The sequence below is a fragment of the Pinus tabuliformis genome, chromosome 1_1 (assembly GCF_031772625.1).
Source record: "Pinus tabuliformis cultivar Carrire ecotype Pingquan chromosome 1_1, CPIR1, whole genome shotgun sequence".
In the NCBI taxonomy this organism is placed as follows: Eukaryota; Viridiplantae; Streptophyta; class Pinopsida; order Pinales; family Pinaceae; genus Pinus; species Pinus tabuliformis.
The window spans coordinates 774,885,628-774,900,948 of record NC_142297.1 but is presented as its reverse complement, the minus strand read 5'-3'; the positions used below and the strand labels follow the sequence as shown (position 1 = coordinate 774,900,948).

Sequence of the window (15,321 nt, the reverse complement as noted above, 5' to 3'; positions counted from 1 at the left end):
TCAGATGGCCTAGGGTTTGTAAGTCAGTGCAGACAGAAGAAGAATCAAGGGGTCATGTGCCTACAAGGACCCACAGTGTTATAACTTTACCTCCCTCGATTTCCACTAGAACTTCATCAGCATCCCCCAAAGAAATTGGGGGCCATTTCAGTTGGAATCCCTCTCATTTAAACAAAGAATCGATTGAAGTCTTTGAGGGTTCTCTGTAGCAAGAAAATATGAATGACTACCAGGATGAGGATATAATTGAATTGAATGCACACGAAGCTGAATTCTTTCCTATGAGCGGTACCTTAGAGCCCCCTGCAAGTCCCAAATCGTCATCATTAATTCTGGCAACCAATTCCAATAGCCTTGATCTAGTTAGCCCATCATTCAGTGACACCCCCCAATCCCATGTGGTTCCTGAGCTGAAGGTTTCGGCTCCATCCAACTCGTTTCCCGGGCTTTGTATAGAGAAAAACTCTGACAATAATGTTACCGATTCGGCAGAAGATGAAGATCATTCAATCAAGAATAGCAATGTCGAAATTACATCGACGCCTTTCAGTCCTGCAAAGATGGCCTGCACAAATTCACTTTGGGGTTTTTTTTCTTGTAGTTCCCTGGGCAAATGTTTTGCGGCAAATCGTTGAAACAATAGATGGAAAAGGTCAAGCAACCAGTGCTAGCAATTATGCGACAGAGCAAAGATGAGAAATTATGTTGTAGTTCTCAGGGTGTGAAAGATGATGCCCCTTCGGTTGAGTGAGAAGAAAATGAGTCAGTATTCATGTCCAGTGTAATCGTGGAGGTGTTCAGATTTTTTTTCATTCTTTTTATTAATACAAAAAGAGAGTACATGATCTGGTATCTATCTATAAGATTTTTTTATATCTCTTATGTCTATTTTCTTTCTACTGTTTTAGAGATTCTTTATGTGATCTACCTTATATTCATCCATATCAAATTAAACTACATATTGTCCAAAAGACACAAATTTACAGCATGTGTATCCAACATTTTAACCCCCAAAATACCCATAGCATAGCTTCTCTTATCGGTAAGATTTTCTGTTTCTTGTACATGATCTTGTATCTGTCTATAAAAAAATTTCATGTCTCCTAAATCTCTCATGTCTATTTCCTTTCTGTTTTAGAGTTTCTCTCTGTGATCTACCCTATATTCATCTATATCAAATTAAATTAAACTGCATATTGTCCAAAAAAACACACAAATTTACAACATGTGTATCCAACATCTTAACCCCCAAAATACCCATAGCATAATTTCTCTTATGTTTCCAGATCATATTGTCCAAAAAACACACAAATTTACAACATGTGTATCCAACATCTTAACCCCCAAAATACCCATAGCATAATTTCTCTTATGTTTCCAAATCATATCATTAGTGGCCTCCTAAGTAAAATTAATGCATTCAACATTTGTCATTACATCCTGAATAAAAGTTGCGAAATGAATCTTACTAGGTTCCTTTGTGATGCCTTGCTTTGAAAGTAGATTGATAATCTGGTTTTGTTCCCTCTATATATGACCAAAATCTATTTGTTGGAAAGTACTTACCAGGTGTTGAATCACCTCATTCAGTTTGATAAAATAGGAGGATTAAACAAAGTGTAATTCTTGACCCAATCAATTATGCCCTTAGCATCTCCAAATAAGCTCTCTAGTCCCAGCCATTTCGCTCCTATGAGGACACCCCATAAAGCAATAATTTCAGCTCTATTGTTGGTCCCATGACCTCCCTCCCAACATAAATGGCAATAGTTGTCCGATCCAATAGAATGACTGCACCGGAATCACATTTTCTATGCAAGCATGCCCCATCAAAAAACCCCACTAGAAAGTCCTTCCAGATACCTAGGAATCTGAATTTTTTAGTCGGCCTTATTTCTGCAAAATATGTACCAGACTTAATGATAACTTCCTGCACAATTGCAACTTTCTGTTAACAAATTAGTGCATTCCAACTCCTCCAGAGTGACTAAATAATGTAAAATCATCCAAAACCCCCTCCTAGACTACCATAAAAAATGCACATTGAAGCAACAAATGATCAACATCTTCATTCCCCCGCTTGCACATCAGACAAATACCTGTACCAATAAATCCTGTTTGTTGAAGATTCTTCCAAGTAAGGATGCGGTTGTGTAGTGCCAACCAACAAAAGCATTTGAGTTTCTGTGGTATGTCCCATTTCCACGATTCCTTAAACCACAAGTAGTAATCGAAATCCTTCTCAACCATATTTTTAAAAACCGGAACTAGTGATCAAACCGGTCCGCTTAATAAATTGGGTTTCAAACTGGAACCGGTCAAACCAGGACTAGTCAGGTCTAAATGAACCGGTCTTAAAAAAATACATGAAATAATTAGTTTTTAATAAAAAAAAAAGCTATTTTTAAGATTTAAAACCATGATTCCAAACCAATAGAGACAAAATATGCAGGTTTTATCATCTATATACCATGTAAACATGAATATAATGTAAAGATGGAAATTTAAAGCGGAAACCAGAATTCCTTGCAGGCTGGTCGAAGAAATCACTTGAAGCAATTGGTGGTGGTTCACTGCAGTCTGGCGGGATGATCCTCTGTTAAAAGCAATATGGATTTCCTGGTCTCCCCGAAGATCCAACAAGCCAGCTTCTTGACTGGGGTTTCCCTGCAACACCAAATATTGCCCAGCGTCCATCGTACTATAAAAAGCCTTCCGTGTAAGGCTCAAGAAAGCCTTTGGAAACCCCATGCCATCACAGGGAAGATTAAAACATATATGCAACAATGGAGAAATCCGTGCTTTCCGGGAAGAGTTTCCTTCTTATATATTGACCGCGCACCAGGTTGAAAGGGCCTAAATCATTCTTTATTCATGATTCTCTAAATCATCTGTTTTTTGGTATTAATAAAAATTTCCTCTGTATTTGGCCAGACAAGCTGAGGTCCATACATTACCACCATTACGACTATGATGCGCCTATTGACGAATATGGTAGGCAAGAGTTGGTGATGCCAAACTTTGTTCTGCAATTAAAGAGTGTGTGGGGTCTAGGAACCCCCATCCCCCACTTTCTTTTTTTTCTTCTTCTTCTTGAAAAATCTGCCCCTTGGGTTGCAATGAGCATTGCAAAACAAGTATGCTTCAATTATCCTTCCACAATTAAAAATTTAGGAATTTTTTTAAGTCCGTATTTGTATTTTCTCCTTTTATTTGAAACAATTTTGTACTTTGTAACCATTGAAGTGCATACTTTGATATAGGATTGACTTAATGGATATACAGGAACTTAGACCATAGATTATTCTAAATGGGAGTTTACATTCCACTCAAATTGTTTTTCTTGAAATGGCTTGAATCATCAACAACATAACCACAAGTTTAAGATAACAAGTTATAAATCTCAACTTTGTTTTTGTTAAAATGGCTTGAATCATCAACAACATAACCACAAGTTTAAGATAATAAGGTATAAATTTCAACTTTGCTAGGACTCTGATTCTATACTTTATCAATAAAGTGTAAAAATCAATGAAGATGATCGATTAGATAATAGAACCCAGTTTATGATAAAAAAGAAACACTAGTAAAGAAACAAAATTACATAAAATGTTGAGTTATTTCTTCTATATTATTGTTTCTTATACCATTGCCTTACAACGTTTTCTTTGCAACATGTGGTGCAAATGCTAGTTATCTAGATTATTGGATGATAGATTATTTACATGTAATATTGGTAAGACATTAGTGTGTGCAGTGAGAAGGCAATAATATTGGAGCTGAGCAAATGGCTGTAAATTTATATTTAATAGAGAAGTTACAGATGTTTCCCCATGGTTTATCATGTAGGGTTTTCCACTTAAAACTATTGTTAATTTTGGTTGTGAATTGGTTTATGTTATTTTTCAACATGCTTTTACATAACTATTGCATATAGTATTGGTAAATAATTTGTTGACTATTTTAACAAAAATAAATATTTGATCATCAACTTTCAGTCGGACCTCTAGAATAATATATGTCATATGAATACAATAAACATGAAGTAATAGAGAAGTTACAAATCTTTCCCCATGGTTTTTCATGTAGGGTTTTCCACTTATTTTTCAACATGATTTTCTTGATCAATTGCATATTGTATTGGTAAACAATTTGTTGACTGTTTTAACAAAAATAAATAGTCGGGCATGTAAAATAATATATGTCATATGAATACAAGAAACATTAAGTATCACACTCTAACATCAACAAATAGCTATTTAAGCCCCAGTTTGACATGAATCTTCGTAAGTTTCTCAGCTAAAAGTTGTATACTTAGAATTTACAATGTGTTGAAAAACATATCAAACATAGATTTTGATGCTCATAGACATATATAACACTTTTTTTTTTAAGATATAGAGACATATATAACAATTTTTTTAAGATATAAATACAAAGATAACTAAAGTCACACATTGATACAAACTCATTTAAAACTCAATCTATATGCTTATCTCTATAGGGTTTTCCCTAAAAACCCTTCAAATTTGTATATCCTAAGTTTCAAATGTAATACTTGTAATACAAAATGTCTAAATTTATATATCAAACCCACATTTGAATATATATATATATATATATATATATATATATATATAAATAATGAAACTAATGCCCCTTAAAATAACTATTTAGAAAATAAACTAATCTAAAATTACATATACAAGATTGCATAGATTGGTGATCTCATTTTTCTGTGTTGTTAGATATTTTTGTTTTCAAAATATGATTGATGTTTTCATTTCTTGGCATTGCCAAATATTCTTTACTGTAATTTAGGAAAATTGAAATAACAACCGTCATTCTTACTAGGGAATAGAAGTTATTCAACAAAATATTTTACTTCTACTTATTCATAAAAATTACTATCTAATATATAAATAATTCAGGGTTTTCCTTACATCAGTATGGAAACATATTATATATATATATATATATATATATATATATATATATATATATATATATATATATATATATATACATATATATATATACATATAATGAAATTAACTATTTTATACATAAAAATAATTCAATTTCTTTTTAAATCAGTAAAAAAAATTATATATAAAATGAAATTTCTTAATGTATATTTTAAAATTTTCTTTAAATCAATACGTATTAATGTGTATTTTAAACAAAAACATATTTGAAGAATAGCGAATTCCATACCATATCTTCAGCTGTTTCCATTGCATTTCAGAAATGACTATATTCTGAAATTACAATATAAACCTATTATGGTCCAGAAAAAAAAAAAAAAAAACTCCTTCATCGAGAGCCTAATACTATATCCAAAAGTATGGTTTGATTCAAATAAACAAAATAAGGAAAGTAGAGTATTAAAAAATGAATTTCGTTAAAATAAACAAAATAAAAGCGGTTTCAACTTTAACTTTAATGTTAAAAACATGAAAGATGAACTAATAAAATTATTGTGACATCATCTTTGCACAGACTCTAGTAGATCCTGCAAAGCCAAGACACAGAAACAATGAATGCCGTAAAAATAAGTGAATCCAAAAGGCTGAAAAGCAATTTGTAAAAAAAACCAAGTAGAGAGCAAGAAGTAGTGGTGGAAACATGAAACATGTAATGGTCCCTGTTGATGCGCTGTTCTCTGGCATTGCTTTACACGCCCCTAAACGACAAAGAAAAGGTTACACACACCTCACGTTTCTCACTCATCCCACGGCACATCACATCACATAAGCATCTGCTTTACACCCCCTAAACGACCAAGAAAAGTTATACACACGTCACATCACAATCACATGGTAGGTATCATGATCAGATTTCTGGAATTATTGGTCAAGAAACTTCTAATAGACATATGATTATTTTTTATTATATATGTCAAATACCAAATAAAAATTATTTTAAGAAATGTAAAAGACAAATCAATATAATAAAAATATATATATTTTTAAATATATTTAAAAATTAATATAAAAATAAAATATTTTAATTTATTTTTAAAAACAATAATTTTATAACATATTTACATTATAATTACCAAATTTATTAAGTACTTATGGCTATTATTGACCACCATAAAATATGTCCAGGAATTTTTTCTAAGTGATGACTAATTTAGATAATAGAAATTACTGAAGTACGGGATTTTATTTATTTATTTATTAGAAGAATAATGAAATTTAACAAATTTGTGGAAAATTTAATTTTATTTTTTATTAAAAAAATAATGAATTTTTTTTGTCCCTGGGTAGGACAATATCTTTATCATTTATAACTTCTCATTTTGATTGGGGGATAGCATAAGATTTGAACCCAAGACTTTTGGTTTAGTGAGACTTCATTCCACCATTATTGTCAATTGAGCTACTCGAAACAGACAAAAAAGTAATAAAATTTAATAAAGTAATGGAATTTTTTATAAAATTTATTAATTTTTTTTATTTTACTAAAAAATAATGAAAATCCAGAGTATGGAGATGTCTATAAAAAATCGTTTGTAAAGTGATATAAAAATTTGTTTACCAATTAATAAATAACAAAAATAATGAAAGTTAATAAAATAACTAAAATTTATTTAGTTATAATTTCATAAAAATTAATAATATATATAAAAATATCTTACATAACACAGTGTAATTAAAAAACAATCTAAATATCCAAACATCCTAACAATTGTAGAGTTGAGGCTTCTGTGATCCATATCAAGTTTACAAAAGATTTTTCGGCGAAGATCACATGAAACACTATTTGTTGACACGTTTCGAACGAACCAGTGTGGTTCATGGTCAGGACAAGTTGAAGAAGAAACAGATCCAGCTTAGCAAGTTAAATAGACTGAGCAGAGCCTCCAACGGGTAACAAGACCAACAACTACTTTTGACTAATGTACCGAGATCAAAACTTTTTTAATAATTTAAGGGAAAAAAGTTATCCTAAGGGGACCAATCCCTTAAAATATATAAAAATAATGATAATAGTTAGTTAAAAATTATTAATAAATAATTAAAAATTATAAGTTAAATTGGTATTTAGAAATAATTTATGATAATAGTTAGTTAAAAATTATTAAAAATTATAAGTTAAATTAGTATTTAAATGGAACTTAGTTAAAAACAGGACCATTCTTATATGAATATAAAAGAAAGAGATGGTTAAAAAATAAAAATATGAATAAATAAATGAGAAAAATAATATAAGTCAACTTAAAAATAACAAGAAACGAGAAAAATAAAATTAGGGATAAAAGTAAATTTTTAATAGGTAAATAGTTTATGTTATAATATTAGGGATAATTATTATGATTTATTAATATTATATATGTAATATTAGATATGTTGATATGATTATTTTTTAAATTAAATTAATTTCTATATATATGTAATAACCCTGGTAACTTGTAATTTCCGGTAAATGCTGCAGTAAAAACAATTTGGGTGATAACTTGTTTTGTTAAAAGACATTATTGTTTGTTAAAAGAAATGAAATGAATTATTTTTACACATGTGTGGAATGAAATGCTGGCAGCCTCTAAAAGAGGCTTTTCTATTAAAAGAAATGAATCAGTTAAGAAACTGAAAAAGAAAGACAACTGCCTCTCACCCTGAAGAGGGTTGGGGAAGGAGACCTCTGGGCTGTTTGGGGAACAGGCAGAGGTGAGATTCCATAGAGAGGAGTTGCAGAGCGAAAGTAAAACGGGTTATGTCTGGTTGTGATCAGATAACTCAGCACCGTGGTGCTTAAGTCTTGTTGAGGGCTGCAGGCCTGCAAGACGGCTAGGGGGGAGAATCCAGCGTAGTGGATCTCAAGGTTGGGCGGTTAAGAGTGAAAACTCTCAGGTGACTACAGAAAACAGTATATACCCCTGCAATCGAGTACCAGGTACGCATCTTAGACTTTAAGTTCAGAAAGGTTCTAGTATTGAAGTACTTAGTATATCTTTACTAAAGAGTTACCGTATAGAAGCTTAGTGAGATTGTTATTATTAAACAAATAGAATGAAACCATGTCTCAGACATTCAGGTGAAATATTTAACAAAATAACACAGGAAATCTGTATAACAGAAAGGCTAATTTCCTCGATAGTTTAACCAGGAAGATATTAGCCTTGCTTGTAAAGGTCTGAGTAGATAAGGGCCGAGTGGGCTGTTAACCAAGGGCATAGGCAATCCGACACCGAAGTGTCTGATAACTCTTAGCCGATGAGATAACCTTGTGGTGTACATTTAATCAACAGAGTAATTAAAGAGAGACAGAACTATAAGGATGGAAATTATGAATGCGTCCAAACCAGTTAAACAGTATTTGTGATAATATATTAGTTTATACAGAATAGCATTTCATACATTAGTTACTTCCAGTTATGTGTGTAAGTATTTCGGGCGAGTGAAGAACGGAAGTAAAGAAACATTTATATCAAACCCTAGTTGCTGAAATGAACATTTATATCAATCCCTAGTTGCAGAAAGAAATGAAGAAATATCAATGCATTCGAGAAGTAAATCTCATGTCGAAAGACAGATACCAGAAACCCAATAAACGCATAAACCAGACATATGAGTACACATATGGTGAGACTGTGCGCGGAAAGGGATAGGCTACACCTTCATGGAATGAAGGTAAGTCTATCCTCTCGCTGTAGGCCGAAAGCATTGCCATAGAAAACAATACAGTAGAGAAATCATAGGTTTTCTTAACTCGGAGGAACCTTAAACCAGAGCGTATTAAATCTGTGAAGCAAACGAACAATGATATAACCACAGTACATATAAGAGCTCATTACCAGCTTGATAATCTACATGGCACGGAATAGAAATAGCCTAGCAGTAACAGAGACTAATCAGAGGCATATATTTATTCTATAAGAACAGATTAGATATGAAACCCTTAACCGTGACCAAACACATCAAATGTCGCAGCGAGGCTATGAATAGTCGCTGATTAACATAATAGCAATTATGTGAATATTAATAACAGAAAACAAACCGATATCATTCTCTAGTGACGGAGTTGAGACATTAAAATAAAACAGAACTTCCATTATAAAACTCAGTCCGAAACAGGGATCTTTGGAAACCCAGTCCGCCATGATAACCACATCTTTAAATACGATGAATAAAGTTGGGTTTATACAACTGTGTAACTTGTTCGTAAACAACAAAGCACTGAATCAACCTAGGTATGATTAAGCTTCAGAATACATAGTTTGGAACAGAGCTTAACAGTAAAAAGAATCTAAGTATCAAAGCCATAACCTAGGTACAGCAGAAAACGACCATTCCAGAAAGGCCGTCAAACATAGCCGCATAAGGATGGGTCCAGGAGCCACCTGTGACACAGGTAGAAGTAGGCTGCCTCAGCCATAACATAACCCTGAAACGCACTATACAGACAGAAGAAAACTCGGGGAGTTAAGGGGCATACCTGAAACAGACTTGCGTAATCCTTCAGCAGTTGATGCATGCGAGCTGTAGTGTAAGAGAAAACCTAGCAAACGTTCAAAATGAACCATGTCGGATTATTATTCATCCAGTGGGATATAAACGAGAAATATTAGCACTAAAACAAGTCGAAGTGAAGCATTACCAGCAAATAAATGAGTTAGGGAGGCGTGATAAACCTGGAGAAGGCAGAGGAGTGACGATCCGGTGCAGAACGAAGGGGCCTGGATGTTGCAGCGTAACCAGCGGAGGAGGTCAATGAATAACGAATGAACAAATGATCCATGAAATGAAACCCTGGCACTTTTATACACCCGATGAAACCCTAAGTGAAGCCAGACCGTCCGATGGTGTCGAGTGATCTCCATCGTCAATTGTGGGCGGGAAGCTGTGCACAAAACCCGGGGTTGGTCAACCCTCCCAGACCACATGGCCTTCACGTGATAAGGAGCCACCTGGTCTAGATTGTGGTGAGCTGGCGCAATGCTCTGCCAAATGGCAGTAAACTCAAATGAATGCCGTCCTTTCGTAATTGCTGTATCATTATATAAGGTTAACAAAGGTTTTGGGCAGCGTGCGGTCGAACTTTATTAACCGGAGTATATCCTTGGTACCAAATAAGGAACATTCGACCCTTATTACTTACGCTAACCTCCTTGTGGATATGTGTTAGATGGACTATGACAAGTGCATGTTAACTAGGAGATTACAAATATAAGGTTAACCGTGTAATAACCATACCATAATTTTTTTTTATGACTGTAATTTTGGTTTTGGAAAGGGAGTGTGACAATGTGGTATCAGAGCCAAGTTCCAAAGCTGAGACCTCTGGAACAACAATGGGAACAGCAGAACAGTTATGTTATACATGTATACAGTACAATGTTATTAATCATGTTTTTGTGTAACCAGGAGCATATTGAGACATTCAACAGCTGACAGTTATACAGTAAGATGGAGGATATGCCGGGAGCTGGCAGCACCCCAGCAGATAATGCAGGAATGTGGGTTCAGCTTGGTGCTGAGACACACAGTACTAATCAAGCAATACTTCAAACAGTTCAGGAACTGAAAGGTGAGATGGCACGCTTACGGGAAGACAATGCACGATTAACCATGGAACAAGAACGAATATTGAAGAGCTTATCTGAAAAACAAAATCCACCCTTACCCAGTCCTAGTGCAGAGCAACGAAGGGGCACTGAGGAACGGAACTACGCTCCTGAGTTTTCAGAAGAACATGAAGATCATTCTGACAATGTACAAGAGCAGCAGGCTACCAAGAGACAGAAAACGGAATTGCAGGGTGAATTTCGTAAAATCAAGCCCCCGCTTTTCGATGGGGAGCAGGAGGAAGCGGCGGAAGCATGGCTGATCAATATTAATAAATATTTCCAATTGTATGAATATGACCAAAATCTGAAGGCCCGTTTGGCCATTTTCCAGTTGCAGGGCAAAGCCACCTTGTGGTGGGAAGAAATTAAAATCGTGAAAGGTGTAACTGAGCAGAGTATAACCTGGGAAAAATTCCAGAAATATTTCAAGGAGAGGTATTTAACTGAGCGCTTTTATGATGAGAAGGCGCGAGAATTTCATGATTTACGACTAGGACAACAATCCATGGATGAATTCATAAATCGCTTTACTTCACTATTGCGTTATGTGCCCTACATAAAAGAGGAGAAGGCCAAGGTGCAGAGGTTTGTGAGTAGTCTGCCAGCTTATATAAGAGAACGAATTGAGTTTGATAACCCCCGAACCATGGATGAGGCAATCAGGAAAGCCAGAATTTGCTACCAGCAGAACAAACAAAAGGGAGAAAATCCAGGCAGGAAATGGAATGAGAGAAAAGGTAGCAGAAATGTCGGAAGCAACAAGGGCAGCCGCGGAAATGGTGGCAAAGGGGTTGGAAAAGGGCAGTTGAATAGAAGCACAAGTAAGGGTATTTTCCGTTCTAAGCCAAACGAGAGTAGGATGAGTGAGCTCCCTGCTAAATCAGAGGTGGAAGGAACCAGACCTCCAGTTCAATGTTGGGTATGCGAGGGGCCGCACTATGCTAGGAACTGTCCACAGCGAAAAAGAACAGATCAGATATCCCAAGTCCATGAAGCTTCCACTGTAGGGGATGTGGCACGCAGCGTACCGAGGATCAATGCGGCATTGGAGGACCGACAGGCAGAATATCAACCTTCCATGGTGGAATTTGAAGGTAAGATTTCAACCCTTGCTGTAGCTGTGCTTATTGATCCAGGAGCTACTCTAAGTTATGTTAGTCCAAAAATAGTGGAATATTGTAAGTTACCATCAGAAAAATTTAAAAACCCATGGCTAGTCCAGCTAGCTACGGGAGCAAAAAGGCGAGTTCTAGCGAAAGTTAATAATTGCGCTTTCAGTATAGCTGGACAGCCTGTGACAGCAGACTTGAATGTACTTCCATTGGGATCCTATGACATTCTGATTGGCATGGATTGGCTGGAAAAGCACTGGTCATTAGTAAATTGCAAGACCAAGACCATATACTATAAAGATGATATGGACCAGCAGCAGGAATTACAAGGAATTAAGCATCCTGTTCAGATCCGACCTATCACTGCAACCCAGCTGGCCAAATGTGTGAGAAAGAAATGCCAGATTTACGCTGTACAAGTTGGTTATGTGAACCAGAAAGATAAGATGTCTGCAATAAATGACATACCGGTGGTGCAGGAGTTCACAGATGTTTTTCCTGAAGATATTCCGGGTCTGCCCCCAAGGAGGGACATAGATTTCACTATTGAGTTGATACCAGGGGCAGCCCCAGTATCAAGGGCACCATATCGGATGAGCATTCCGGAGTTAACGGAATTAAAGATGCAGCTCCAGGAATTGCTGGATAAACAGTACATTCGACCTAGTGTGTCACCTTGGGGGGCTCCAGTATTATTTGTGAAGAAGAAGGATGGGACCCTTCGCATGTGCATAGATTACCGACAGCTGAACAAGCTCACGGTCAAAAACAAGTACCCCCTACCCAGAATAGACGAACTCTTTGATCAGGTGAAAGGAGCAAAGTTGTTCTCCAAAATCGATCTGCGATCTGGTTATCATCAGATCAGGATCAAGGATGAGGACATTGCCAAAACTGCATTCCGAACACGCTACGGGCACTACGAATTCGTAGTGCTACCCTTCGGTTTAACCAATGCACCCGCTACTTTTATGTGTATGATGAATAGCGTGTTCCACCAGTTTTTGGACAAGTTTGTGCTGATATTTATCGACGACATATTGATATATTCTCGTTCTCAGCAGGAACATGAGGAACACCTTAGATTGGTGTTGCAGACCCTTCGAGAGCATCAGCTTTATGCTAAATTTAGCAAATGTGATTTCTTTAAAGAGGAAATTCAGTATTTGGGTCATGTAATTACAAATGAGGGAATTGCGGTTGACCCTGAGAAGATTAAATCGATTATGGAGTGGCCTACGCCCAAGGATGTTTCAGACATCAGATCTTTCATGGGGCTAGCTGGCTATTACAGAAGATTTGTGGAGGGCTTTTCAAGAATAGCCTACCCCATTACCTCATTGCAAAAGAAAGGAAGGGCATTTAAGTGGACAGCAGAGTGCCAGCAAAGCTTTGACCGCTTGAAGCACTTACTCACCACCGCCCCCATCTTGAGAATCGCGGATCCTAATAAGGAATACGTGGTATGCACTGATGCAAGCAAAGAGGGCGTGGGGGGAGTATTAATGCAGGAAGGTAAGGTAATTGCATATGAATCAAGGAAGTTGAAGGAACACGAGCAGAGATACTCTGCCTACGATTTGGAATTAACTGCCGTAATTCATGCACTTAAGATGTGGCGACATTACCTACTCGGAAAGAAATTTCTGTTATTGACTGACCATCATAGCTTAACGCATTACTTCAATCAACCCACTTTGAATGCGAGACAAGGTCGTTGGGCAGATTTTCTTAGTGGTTTTGATTTTGATATAAAACATCTAAAGGGCAAGGAAAATCGAGTGGCAGATGCCTTAAGTCGGAAAGTTCATTGTTTGTGTGAACTTTCAGCCAGCCGGTGGCGGAGTTCGTTAATAGAACAAATAAAAATAGCAGCGGACAGCGATTCAGCATATCAGCAGCTGAAGCAGCAGATACAGCAGTCTGACCATGGACAGTTACAGCAAGAGTACACATTGGATAATGTTGGATTGCTGTATTTCAACAAGAAAATGTATGTACCTAATTCCGATGATCTTAAGAAGTTGATCCTGGACGAATTTCACACCAGTCATTATGCTGGACATCCAGGATATCAAAAGATGATTACAGCACTCAGGAAAGAGTATTACTGGCCAAGGATGAAGAGGCAAGTGGTGGAATACTTGGCAAAATGCCTGGAATGTCAACAAATCAAGGCAGAGCACCAACATCCAGCGGGACTGTTACAGCCTTTGCCTATCCCGGAATGGAAATGGGAAACCATTTCCATGGATTTTATAACCGGGTTACCGCGGACAAGAAAGGGTAATGATTCTATTATGGTCATAGTTGATAAACTAAGTAAGGCAGCACACTTTATACCTGTGCAGTCGACCTACAAGGCAGTACAAATTGCACACCTCTTTATGCAAAATGTGTTCCGCTTGCATGGAATGCCAAAGGTAATCATATCGGATCGTGATGTGAAGTTCACATCTATTTTCTGGAAAACATTGTTCGCTGAGTTGGGTACCCAGCTGAATTTCAGCACAGCTTACCACCCGCAAACTGATGGCCAAACGGAACGGGTCAACCAGGTATTGGAGGATATGTTAAGGGCAAACGTGATGCTCAAGCCTAATCAGTGGGAGGAGTATTTGCATTTAGTGGAATTTGCCTATAATAATGGGTATCATACCTCCACCCAGTTAAGTCCCTTTGAGGTGTTGTATGGGCGGAAGTGCCGCACACCCTCAAGTTGGGGTGGGTTAGAGGATAAATTGAGTTTGGGTCCGGAAATGTTACAAGACATGGAAGAGATGGTGAAGAAAGTGCGAGCGAACTTAAAGATTGCACAAGACAGACAGAAAAGTTTCGCAGATAGGAAAAGAAGATTTGCAGAACATAACGTGGGCGACCATGTGTTTGTAAGGATTCAAACTAGAAGGAGCACACTGCAGTGGAGTGGGTGCGCCAAGCTGGCTCCCCGATATGTTGGACCCTTTCAGATTCTAGCTAGGGTGGGGCCGGTGGCTTACCAACTTGCTTTACCCAGTCACATTAAGATTCACAATGTGTTTCATGTTTCTGTCCTAAAGAAGTATGTGTATGACCCCAGACATGTCATCCAATGGCAAGATGTACGGGTAAGAATTACCTCAATTGGCTTAATTATACAACCAAGCTTAATGAAAATTGACTAAGTGCTGGTTGTTTGCAGGTCGAACCGGAAGGCGGGGTCCTAATCGAACCACAGAGCATTCTCGACCGGAGAGAAGTGCGGCTGCGGAAACGGGTTATTACCCAAATTAAGGTACTGTGGCAGCATTACAGCCCTGAAGAGGCTACATGGGAAGATGAGGAACTTTTCAGAAAAGCTTATCCTAATTTTTTTAGTAAGAATGGACATCGGGACGACGTCCAATCCCAGGGGGGGCAGATGTAATAACCCTGGTAACTTGTAATTTCCGGTAAATGCTGCAGTAAAAACAATTTGGGTGATAACTTGTTTTGTTAAAAGACATTATTGTTTGTTAAAAGAAATGAAATGAATTATTTTTACACATGTGTGGAATGAAATGCTGGCAGCCTCTAAAAGAGGCTTTTCTATTAAAAGAAATGAATCAGTTAAGAAACTGAAAAAGAAAGACAACTGCCTCTCACCCTGAAGAG

General features: G+C 36.6%; 2 protein-coding genes across 2 annotated transcripts; one reads left to right on the top strand and one right to left on the bottom strand.

Annotated features, from left to right (window-relative positions):
- Positions 1-9,228: 9,228 nt before the first annotated feature.
- Positions 9,229-9,979, bottom strand: LOC149216293 (uncharacterized). Its single transcript, XM_089391176.1, has 3 exons — positions 9,641-9,979; positions 9,445-9,507; positions 9,229-9,349 (listed from the first exon to the last, which is right to left on the bottom strand). The coding sequence occupies exons 1-3, from the start codon at positions 9,890-9,892 to the stop codon at positions 9,263-9,265; spliced, it is 402 nt and encodes a 133-aa protein (XP_089247302.1). The 5' UTR covers positions 9,893-9,979; the 3' UTR covers positions 9,229-9,262.
- A 436-nt stretch (positions 9,980-10,415) lies between these two features.
- Positions 10,416-14,894, top strand: LOC149216292 (uncharacterized). The gene is made up of 4 exons (XM_089389897.1): positions 10,416-12,377; positions 12,753-13,208; positions 13,302-14,338; positions 14,870-14,894. The coding sequence occupies exons 1-4, from the start codon at positions 10,416-10,418 to the stop codon at positions 14,892-14,894; spliced, it is 3,480 nt and encodes a 1,159-aa protein (XP_089246023.1).
- The last annotated feature ends 427 nt before the right edge of the window (positions 14,895-15,321 follow it).